We start from the raw sequence: 12,159 nt of genomic DNA on the forward strand, positions 1-12,159 counted from the left end.
GCTACCTTACAATCTCTTGACTGTGAGAATCTGCTTAAATTCTTTTGTGTGCATTGAAAGTTTTATAGCATAGTGTAGAAATTTAAAAACCATTATTAACATGTGTTTTCACTCTCTCTTCAGACTTAATCGTAGGAGCTTTTGGTGTAGATCGAGCTGTTTTATACAGGTGAGTATATTCGGTATTGTGTGTTATAGGAATACTCTGAATTATTTGAAAGTTTTTAAGCTAAATGTCGCTATTTGAATTTCAGCTCAATTTTCTTGAAGTAATGATGAAATGTGTTCTTTCTGTCCAACAATTGCTGCAAGTAAATAATATTTACACAGAAAAGTCTCAAGAAAAAACTATAGATGTTTTATTTTTAGTTTTAGTTTTTCAAAGTTTTATTTTTTTATTTGAAAGGCAGAGTTCGAGAGAGAGAGAGATTGAGGTTTTCCATCCCCAAATTCCCTCCACAGATGCCTGGATCTGGGCTGAACCCGAGCAAGGAGCCAGGAACTTCTTTTGGGTTTCCCATGTGGATGCAAGTATCCAAGCATCTGGGACATTTTCCACTGCTTTCCCAGGCACATTAGCAGGGAGCTGGACTGGAAGTAGAGGACTCCAACTGGCACCCATATGGGATGGCGGTGTTGCAGGCAGTGGCTTTACCTGCTATGCCACAGCACTGGCCCCAGATTTTAACTTTTGAAAGGAATTCACAATTTTTCATCTTTGTCCTTTAAATTGTATTCAGAACTATTCTCCTATTGAAATCGGACATAACCCCCTAAAATTTATACAAAAATGTGGCACCTTGAAGTTCCCCAGAAGTGCTATCTGGGGTGCCACATATGCTACCAGAATTTGGGGTGCCATACGATTTCACCATGTGCCTATTAATAAATCCCCAATATTAGTAAGCCCAAGAGGGTTCTTGCCTAATATTTATAGAAGAATTCTAAATACCGGCACAGATAAATGAGACAGCAATGGTACGTTTTAGGCTTTTATTTAGTGCTAAAGGTATCTAGGAAAGTGAGGGCTTTAGTAAGAGAGAGAGGTAAATCTGGGTTCATACTGAGCACCAGGAACCAGCCACGTGGAGGAGCATCTGGGCCAGGAAGCCTGGAGCACATGGCCCAAAGGCCACGCGCCCTGGAGGCGCAGGGCTACAATGAGTCCCCTCCTGGCAAGAGGCCAAGAAGAGAAGGGCAGGACACACCCACGGGTCCAGCTTTTAACCCACTTCCAAAGGGGAGTGGTTAATTAACCTGATTGGCTGGTGGCCTTCCACGCCTGTAGCCTAGGGTATATATTTGTTAGACTAGCACACACAGGGAGTGATCAGTTCCCTTACTGATGGTGTGCTAGACTAGGCCTCTGCCTGGTCAAATATATACTGTCGCTTTGTTCTTATACATAAGGAAAAATAGTTCTTTGTTTGTTTGTTTGTTTTTGATTTGACAGGCAGAGTTAGACAGTGAGAGAGAGAGACAGAGAGAAAGGTCTTCCATTGGTTCACTCCCCAAAAAATATTTGTTCTACGCCTCTCCTTGAGTCTTGTCTAATAGGCCTGATTTCGACAATGAGCTTTCATGGCAAGAGCCTTAGCAGAGGTGTTTGTAAGCTAGAGTGCCAGCCCTGGCTACCACCTACATTGGTGACTACACAGGTGAAGTCACAAAGAAGCAGAGTGGGGCAATATAATTCTCCCCAGTAAAACTCCTCTGTGGTAGCTGACAGTGGGGACCCAAAAGAGCAGACTGGAGAAGGAAGGTGGGGATACCAGAGACTTGCTGAGAGTTGTCTATGCCACTTGGGGACTGCAGCTAATGGGAGTCTAGCTTGAGAGACTGCCTGTCTGCAGACCAGATGGTTAGACTTTAACCCAGAACTAAGGAACAAATTATTTAGGAAATAGCCGTTAATGAGACCAGGAAATTGAGTTTGTAGAAATTGTGGAGATTTGACGAGGTATAGAAAGCATTTAGAGAAGCAGAGAGAGAGAGAGAGAGAGAGAGAGAGAGATCTGTTGAGATCTGGGATAAAGGAAAAACTCACTGAGACATGGAGCTCAGAGCCCACGGCCTCGCTCCAGGCTGCGCCCAGCCTCACTGACAGATTAATCTCCAGGATGGAAGAACAGAATGGAGTTTTCGGCTGACATCCTATTGGGCCATTGGGATCTGGTGTCCAGTCAGGGAGTCCTTGAAAAACGCTAGAGAGTGGCCCTTGCCTGAATTTTAAGGTTACTCCAAACCTTTCTCCCAGTCCTGTGTGTTGGGCTGATCACCAAAAAAGGAAGCTGAGTTGGGCCTGCCAACATTCCCAGAGCTGAGACGAGAAGCAAGAGTGGAGCCTCTGGCTTACAGCTCGTGAGGACTCCAAAAAGGCTGGGGGCTGGCTCCCCACTGGAAACTGTGTTTCTCAGCCCAACACCATCCCGGCAGTCGGAGCCTAGTGCCCAGCCACGAGACCTTCTGAAAACGCTGGAGTGTAGCCCCAGCCTGAATCCATCAGTTGTCTCACAGCCTTCTTGCAGGCCCACCGGAAGGGCTGATCCATGCAAGAGGGAGGGGAGCTGTTAGGATAGAGTCCCAGCTCCAGGCGATTGATATGGCCTAGGTCAGCAAGCCTCGCCCCTGTGTCTGAAGACTGGCAGCCGTGCTAACCGTTTTTAACTGGCTGACAGGGACCTGGTGTTTTAGGGAAAATGTGAGTTATTGTGAAGGAGAGCAAGGCTCTCTGGAAAAAAGTGACAGCAGTCTGCGTGCTCACCAGTCCGGCTGGATGATCCGAAGTTGGGTCTGCATCACGTTGGAGTTGCAATCCGAGTCACGGCACCAGAAATGCTACAGGGAGACAGCAGTGAAGAGACGGCCTCGGTCCTTTGTCTCATGCAAAAGAATTATCACACGCGGACACGGCAGTGAAAGTAAAGTGGGATTTATTTAGATTGTAAACCTCCTCCCAGAGTGGCAAAGAGGGGAGTTCCAAGAGAGGAAGACCCCAAAATTATTTATTTGAAAGGCAGAGATAGAAGGAGAGAGAACATATTCCATCTGCTGGTTCATTTCCCAAATAGCTATAATGGCTGGGGCTGGGCCAGGCCAAAGCTAGCAGTCATGAGCTTCTTCCAGGTCTCCCATGTGGGTTGTAGGGACCCAATGACTTGGGCCATACTCTGCTGCTTTCCCAGGTGCATTAGTAGGGAGCTGATCAGAAGTGGAGCAGCTGGGTCTTGAACTGGTGCCCATATGGGATGCCAGCATTGCAGGCTGAGGCTTAACCTTCTGTGCCACAGCACCAGTCCCTGATTTATCATTTTTGAGACAGGCTGAGTGACATGAGCATACTATATTTTTTGTACAGGATTTAAACCTGTGCATTTGAACTTTGAAAACCTGTACTTACAGGTTGAATATCTGTTATCTGAAATGGTTGGTACCAGAAGTGTTTCAAGTTTTAGAGATTGTTGGATTTTAGAAAATTTGCAGATTTTGCCACTTGAGTATCAATAACTGGAAATGGAAATTTGAAATATCAGCACTCAGAATTTTGGATTTCAGATTAGGGGTTCTTGCTTTTAATTTATTGTTTTAGTTTTTAAAATTGCTGTTAATTAATACATGCATGTAAAAATATTCAAACAATACAAATATAATTTAAAATATATTTTTCCTTAAAAGAGTTACAAGCTTATTAAGATTACCAAAAATAATCTATGCATTGTGTTTTCATGTGTGTTGTTGTGTGTAAGCATTCTTTGTTAGATATTTTCCTCTCCTACTAACAGTGTGTCTAGGATATATTTCAGGGATCATCCTATATTAGCACAGATGTGCTTATGGCACTCATTTTCCCACTGTGTTCCATTGAATTAGGTAGATATCCCATAACCATTCTTTAATGGACTGAATTCAGATACAGTGCCAGTTGTCCCACTTTACCTGGAACTGAGCAATTTTCCAGGATGTGGAACTTTCAGGCCTGGGCTCACGGAGACATTTGGTCTTGCATTTGGGTCGTTCCTAGACTTTTTGCAGTTCTAAACAGTGCTTAGTAGACATTGCACTGCCATGTGGTGAGTGTAAACCTAGGTGATTAGATCGGTTAACTAAATAATTGTCTGACTCTCTCTTTTTTTCAGGGCCAGACCAGTAATCACAGTAAATGCTGGACTTGAAGTGTCCCCTAGTATTTTAAATCAAGACAATAAGACCTGCTTGCTGCCTGGAACAGCTCTCAAAGTTTCCTGGTAAGAGTATTGTTTACTAATAGTTATGATTGTAATTATTGATTCAATCACTCTAACTGAAAATGAAGGTAATCAGGATAAAACATTGTTAAGCAGGTTCTAGAGGTATACTGTATTTTTAGTTATAGAAATACTCCTAGAAAGAAGATATCTAGAAAGCTCCAGAAATCCTGGAAGATATCCAGAAGGCTCTATAAATTAGAATAAAATTAAATTTTAAATATTTATATATATAATATATATATAATTAATAGATTCATAAAGTTAATAAATAGATTCATAAAGAAGGAAAAGCTAATAAGATTTAAGAACTTATTTATATTTAATTTTAAGCAAGTTTATGAACATGTAAAGTGTTTTAAAGGATATGTTATTTTCCAGATTTAATATATGTGAAAAATTGTTTTGCTCTAAATTATTGTCTTTTACATATATCTTTACTAGTTTCCATAGAAAAAATACAATTTTTCATAAGTCCAGTGTTTGAATTCTCTAGTCCATTATTTCTCATGTCTCTGTCATGTATGTTACTTTTATAATTTTTGCTATATTTTTCTTCTATAATTTTCTTAAGATTCTCTTTTAAATGATTCATGTTTTTAAAATATTTAAAAATAAAGTGGAGAAATTAATATCTTTATCATGCATGAAAATGAATATAAAAACTGGGCACGGGCATTATGAGGTAGTGAGTCAAGCTGCTGCTTGGTACACACATGTCCTTTGTTCCTGGGGTTCAGTCCCACCTACTCCACTTCCATTCCAGTTCCTAATAATGCATCCTGGGAAGCAGCGGAAGGTAGCCCAAAAATCTGGGTTCCTGCCACCCATATGGGATCCTGGATGGAGATCCAAGCTCCTGGCTTCGGCCTGGCCCAGCCCTAGCTGTTTTGGTTATTTGGGGAGTGAAATAGCAGATGGGAGATCTGTACCTGTCTGTCTGTCTCTCTCTCTCTTTCTCCTTCTCTGTCACTCTGCCTTCGAGTAGATGAAAATAAATAGGTAAATATTTTTTAAAAACTTACGAAAATTCTTGACCCATAAACCATGAATATCATCATAAGTAGCCCCTATTTTGGGAAACACTTAATGTTTCTTACTTATACAGAAAAATCACAGAGAACTTATAGTCTGATACCTAGGAAAAATTTACTTCAGAGGATTTGCCTCATTTTGTTTTTAAGTTATTAAAATTTTCAAATTAAATTTTTTATTGGATTATATAAAAATTCACTGATATTTGCTGTTCCTTTTTATTGACTGACAATGAAGTTGTTTTTCATGATTTTGGCTTCAAGTTTTATTGCCTTTTCTCACTCTGTAAAATTGCCAATAATATGCTTATAATTAAGCTAATAATTTGAAGGCTTCTAATGACTATAGCAGTGGCTTTCACTATGATTTTGAGCATGTCACATAATAAAAAATACACTTGGCATCTTAATTTGGTAAGCACATATACACAGTTAAAACCAAAATTTTACAAAATCATATTTTCCCCTTAATACTTAAGTCAATTTAATTTTTTATTAAGATGCTGGATACAACCCATTAGCCTGATTTCATGACTCATGAATAAATTGTGGGAAATTCTGCCTAAAGGAAGCTTCAGTGGGTCATCTTATTAGAAGAGACATTATTTTATTTCTGAACTTTTTTTTCATTTTGATTTAGCAACACCTATAAACTTGAGGTTAGAAAAATTTTTCCCTTTTCTCTTTTTTTCTTCAAAGTACCATGAAAGGAAATGTGATGGAATTACTGATAGATGAGCTATATTAGTCTGTGTAGTTTTATGTTTTAAGAGTAAAACTCAGATATTAGGAAAGAGCCCCACGATATAAGATTTGTGCGTAGCTGGCCTTCTGTATCCATGGGTTCCCTCTCTGTAGGTTCAGCCAACTTTGGTTTGAAAATGTTTGAGGAGAAAAAGTGGGTTCTGTACTGAATATTTGCAGACCTTTTTTCCTAGACAATACAGTATAACAACTTGTTTTCTTATATTAGGTATCAAAAGTAATCTAGAGATGATTTAAAATGTCTTGGAGGTTGTGTGCAGGTTATATGCAAACACTGCTTGAGCATCTGCAGATTTTAGCTTCCACAGGGGTCCTGGAACTAATGCCGCATGGTTAGAGAGGTTTTACTGAATTACACACACTCGTATTTCTATCACATTTGGATGACATTGAAAAGTACATCTAAATTGTACTATAGAATTTATATCATTTTTTTTTTCCTACTGCAGTTTTAATGTCAAATTCTGCTTAAAAGCAGATGGCAAAGGAGCACTTCCCAGGAAACTTAGTAAGTGTCTTTTTAAAAATCATATGATTTTAATGATGCTGTATATGTAGTACTTAAAAATGTTTTAGGATGTTTGAAAGCTACTTAAGGTATTGTATTTTGTTTGAATGTTTATGCTGATAGACATTTAAGATTGCATAGTTACTTCCTTACTGGGCAATTCTTAAGCCAATTCAGAAGTAATACACTTATTTATGGACATTGTGAGCATAACCATTCACCAAATGGTAAACTATGGCTTTTAGAAAGGTAAGCAGTTGCCAATAAGAGGGATGAATTCTGGGGAAAATGAATATCATTGTACACAGATGATCTACTGAGACGTTTATCATTTATATTTTATAGAAGCTCCTAGCAATTTAAGGAGCAGAGACAATTTAGAAATAGCAAGAAAAAGAAGAAAAAAGATTTGGTCACTAAATTTAGCTGAATTTTAATCCTCACAACAAATCTACTCTTCAGCTCTTCCTTTATTAAATGGTTAATGCATTCTTAGCGTGTTGAATAGTTATTGCCAAGATTTGACATGTTTGCTAGTGACAAGAGCTAAGGGGTAATAAGACAGTAGAACAGAGGTCTGGAATGTTGGCCATGTGATTGTACATGAGAATGTAGAGAAGAGCCCGAGGAGCCAAACAGGGTCTCACTGGAAGATAACCTTTTGGTGGCTACCTAAAGAAAATTAGGAAGCTACAGGATGTTGGGAGAAATATTTTTTGCAGAGCAAATGGCAATTTCAAGAGGCCTGAGGCAGGATTGTGCTCAATGAGTTTGGGAATCTGCAAGGAGGGCAATGGGACAGGGTGGAATAGGACATAACACAAAAGAACCCTGCACTTTGACCTGTGTCTAAAATGAAGGTCAGTGTTTACAGAAACTTGGAAATGTGGACAGAGACTTTTATCTCCTTTTAAGGAAACTAGCCAAAAAACTGAATCAAGAAACTAGCTAAAAAACTGAATCCTAACAACTGTGCTTCAAACTATTAGCTATGCATTCATTTTTAGATGATTCTGACAACTCATGAAACTGCATCTGGTCATTGGCTTCATGAGGAACATATTTACATTTATCTCTTTGGTTGATATAATGCTTCATTGGAAACAGGAGTTGCAAATAATGCAACTTGCTTTATCATGGTGCTTAACACAATGATATGGGGGCCTGTTAGTGAATACTCTGAAACATGGTCAGCAACACTCTTGCTGTTGGATCAATGGCAGAAGTCTTAATGTTGTGTGTTTCACTCTCTAGACTTCCCTCAGCTGAAATAAAAAGATAACAGTTCCCTTCTGATAGCTGTTTTATTACCATCATTATATAGGATTATGTATGAGACTACTTTGGGGAAAGTTGGATTAATTATTATCGTTAAATATTCATTTACAATTACTCTGTACAAAAAATATGCAGGTATTTTTCATGACTTAGAATCAAATTGCTTCTAAGGAATAAATATCCCTGTTTATGTGAAAACTAGGACAGCTGAGTGTCCATATGAATATGGTTGTTCTAAATCCTTTGATTTGTATAGACTTCCAGGTGGAGCTGCTTTTGGATAAACTCAAGCAAAAGGGAGCAATTCGACGAGCACTATTTCTCCATAGCAGGTCCCCAGGTCACTCCAAGAACATGACTATTTTCAAGGGGGGACAGATGCAATGTGAGGAACTGATAGCTTATCTACGGGTAAGAGATAATGCTTCTGGTCAGTCATTATTCTTTTTTATCTAAGTGATTTTCACTTTCTATAAATTGATATTATACAAAAATAGAAAATACAGAAAAATACATTTGAGGAAATTTGGCTTTTTTGGTCATCAAACCTGGCAGTAGAAATAATGTATCATGGTACTACTAGCTATTAGAACTGTAAGAAAACCTGAACTGTCAGAAACCTGTCTTTAAAATACTGATGGACTCTCAAGACAATTAAAGAAATCTCAAGAGTCCCCCCCCCCCCAAAAAAAAATGCAATGAACTAGTAAACCCCAGTGGCCAAATGTGAATTGTTAAGTTGTATGCAAATATATGTGCCAAGGTTTCTGTCAAGGGAGGGAAGCTGAGCTGGACAGAGGGTGAGCAGAAGTTGTTGCAGACACCAGCACACCTGCATGGGGATTCAGATACCCTGGGGCGTATTTCCATGAAACTGAAGTGTTCTCAAGGCAGACCTGCAGACTGACTCCCACAAGAGCAAATGCAAAGCTTCTCTGTGGGAGAGCATTCCTCTGTGGGGCCCATGATTTCCAGTGGCTCCGTGCCACCATGTGGGAGACTCAGATAGATTCCTGCTCCCGTCTTCAGCCTGGCCCAGCCCTGGTTGGCATTTGGGGAGTGAACCAGTAGCTGGAAGGTCAATTTTCTTTCTCTCTCTGGCACTCTGTCTTTCAAATAAATAAAAATAGCTAAACAAACACTTAAAAATAGTATGGCCAAAAAAGAAACCCTAATGGAAAGTTACTTAGAACTGCATCATAATGAAACCACTACATACAATGTGTGGATATCTGAGAAGCAGAATGTAAAGGTAAATATATACCCTTCAATGCTGTTTAATTTAAAGTAAATGAAGGAAGGAACAAAACCTCCTACAAAATTAGAAATTGCAAAGAGACACGATTATGGAGAAGGGAGGGATTAAAATAACAAAATATTATGAGAAGTCTTGTACCAAAATGTCAGAAACTTACACAAAAGAGAGAAAGTCTTAGAAAAGCAATATAACTGTAATAAGCAGAAATAGAAAACCCAAATAATCATCCACACAAAGGAAACCCAAAACCAAGATGGTTTTATAGGCAATATCTACCATTCAGGAATGAGACATTCTGAGATTAAGCAAAATCTTCCAACAGTTGAAAAGCAGAAAATTTGTGAAGTCATTTTGTAAAGCTAGTAATTGATGCCTACACTGGTCAAGGATGGTAGAAGAAAGGAGAATTTAATGCCAGTTTTACACAAAGACGTAGATGTAAAATTACTAAACTCACATAGCAAACTAAATACTACTAGTTTACAAAAAAGATAAATGGGCCAAGTTGGATTTATCTTAGGGTGGGATAACAGAATCTAGAAGTATAACTTACTACATGAACACACTAAAACATGACCATTTTCCTGAAGTGATGGAAAAGCTTTGAATTAAATAAGTAGCCACAATTTAAGAAACAAAAAGACAAACATTTCAAGCTATGACTATGAAAAAATAAAATTATGAATTTAAGCAGTTTATCGATATTTAATTGGCCAAAGTATGAGTTAATTGGAACTCTAACAAGTGTGGTGGAAGTATAAATTGTTATGAAGATATTGGAAAGTAATATGGTATTACAAAGCTGACAGGTCTTCTTGTCAGTATGTATAAGAATAATCACTGTAAAAATTTGTGATAACAAAAACAAATAACCTTAGAAAAATGGATAAATTGTGATAGACTTATGTGAAGAATATGAGTATTATTACTCAGCAATGAAAATTGTGGGTACATGGAGCAGCACTATGGACAAATTTTTTTGTTTTTTATTTACTTGAAAGGCAGAGTTAGAGAGAGAGAGAAAGGGAGAGACAGAGACAGAGAGGTCTTGCATATACTGGTTCACTCCTCAAATGACCACAACAGCTGGGGTGGGCCAGGCTGAAGCCATGAGCTTCTTCTGGGTCTTCCACATCAATGCAGAGGCCCAAGGATCCTGGCCATCCTCTGCTGCTTTCTCAGATGAGTTAGCAGGGAGCTGGATCAGAAGTGGAGCAGCCAGGACACAAACTGGTTCTCATGTGGACTGCCAGTGCTGCCAGTGGAGGCCCAACCCACTATGCTACCTTGCTGGCCCCATAGACAAATCTTAAAAAAAATTTTTTTTGAACAGAAAATGAATCATAGAAGAGTACATATGATCCCATTTTTAATAAAAAAAAAAGGCAAAACCGAAGAACATATTGTTTAAGGACATAAACAGTATTGTAGAAGCTTTATTTAATAGAATTGTGTAGAACCTAGAACTAAATAATTACAAAATGTCAAAATTGACTTTGCGAGGGCACAAAGTACAAGCAAAAGTCAAGAAAACATCACAGAGAAGCAAGTAAACAAATGGCAGACTTTAAATTCAGGATGGTGATTACCTCTGAGAAGGAAGGCAGAGGGATGAAAAGAGAAAGCAGCATATGGATAGCTTAAGCAATATTAGCCATGTTCCAGTTGTTAACTTGGGTATGTGTTTGCTGATTTTGTGAACATGCCTTGGATGTTTTTGTGTGGATTAAAATATTATCATAAAATAAAAATTGATTTGAAGTTCTCAATGGATAATGAGGTTTTTGGATAGTCCTTCTTGGATTTACATAGATAGTTTCCCAGAGTTTTGGTTTGTATTAAAGGATCAAGGGGTAGAGCTGACTTTGTGATGTGCAACTTAGTCTCCAGATGGTGTAATTGATGTCATCATTAATTTCAAGGTTTTGTTTCTAGGATGAATCTGAATTTAGAGACAAACTCACTCCAATTACTATTTTTATGGAGTATCGATTGGATTATAGGACAGCTGCTGATGCAACAGGCCTGCAACCCATTCTTAACCAGTTCACCCCTGCCAACATTAGCCGACAGGTACTGTACTTTTGCAATTTACCACTAATTTCGTACTTTGATAGTTTTTTAAGGCTTTATGATTCATGTCCTTAATTATAAGGCATTGCTTTTATAAAGTTGATAAATGTTTACTCAAAAAAGTCAGGGGGAAAGAATCTGAATTTTCAAGACAGAGATAGTTAAAGCCACTGAGAGTTTAGTGAATTGTAGAGAAAGATGTGTTATATTTCATATACATAAAATAGTAAAATACCTCAAGGAAGACAATAAAATATGAGTTTATTTACATGGTGCTTTAATACTTAGGTAAACATCTTTGACATCTGTTATCATTTGTATATATTTTAATGGTAAATAGCATATTTATCTGTATATAGTTAGATATATACACATATACATATATGCATCTATGTAGTATATTCTTTTTATTAAAAGAAATAAAGCAACATATAATATACTTTTATATTTTTAGGAATTAGCATTTTATATTTTATACATGATAATTTTAGGAATTTTAACCTTATATTTCAAATATTTGTATTCTATATATATATTTATAAATATAGTTATATATAAATGTATTCATATGTATGCATACATTTATATATTATATATTCTATTTATATAATTATAAGTTGTATAGTTGTATATTAATATTAACTATCACTTATATATAATTTATGTAAATATGTTTATAGTTTAGATATTATAATTTTAGGAATTATAATTTTATATTTTTGGGTATTATAATTTTAGGAAATCCTGTATAAAGTTCATATATTTAAATATTGTGTATTCTATTTCTCACTTTTTAAATTACATATTCATATTTTTAGATGAATATTTCTGCTGTAATAAAACTCTTTACTCCAGGATCAGGTTGTCATTTATTCTTTGTCTTCCTTTCTGTGATTCCATTAGCTGGTCTTTATTTTTTTTATGTAGTTTGAGAAGACCATATGTGATAGCAGCATAAGTCTAATTAGACTATTTCTTAAAGTTTTCTGTAATTTTAAC

At 37.1% G+C, this 12,159-nt stretch overlaps 1 protein-coding gene across 1 annotated transcript in view; it reads left to right on the forward strand.

Annotated features, from left to right (window-relative positions):
* Positions 1-12,159, forward strand: part of ITGAV (integrin subunit alpha V) — a 99,427-nt gene that overhangs the window by 61,004 nt on the left and 26,264 nt on the right. Inside the window, exons 14-18 of the mRNA XM_062188868.1 lie at positions 124-169; positions 4,137-4,244; positions 6,493-6,551; positions 8,086-8,240; positions 11,023-11,160. Coding sequence (XP_062044852.1) covers positions 124-169; positions 4,137-4,244; positions 6,493-6,551; positions 8,086-8,240; positions 11,023-11,160 — 506 coding nt within the window. The remainder of the gene's footprint in view (positions 1-123; positions 170-4,136; positions 4,245-6,492; positions 6,552-8,085; positions 8,241-11,022; positions 11,161-12,159) is intronic.

Source organism: Lepus europaeus, chromosome 1 (assembly GCF_033115175.1).
Source record: "Lepus europaeus isolate LE1 chromosome 1, mLepTim1.pri, whole genome shotgun sequence".
Classification (NCBI taxonomy): Eukaryota; Metazoa; Chordata; class Mammalia; order Lagomorpha; family Leporidae; genus Lepus; species Lepus europaeus.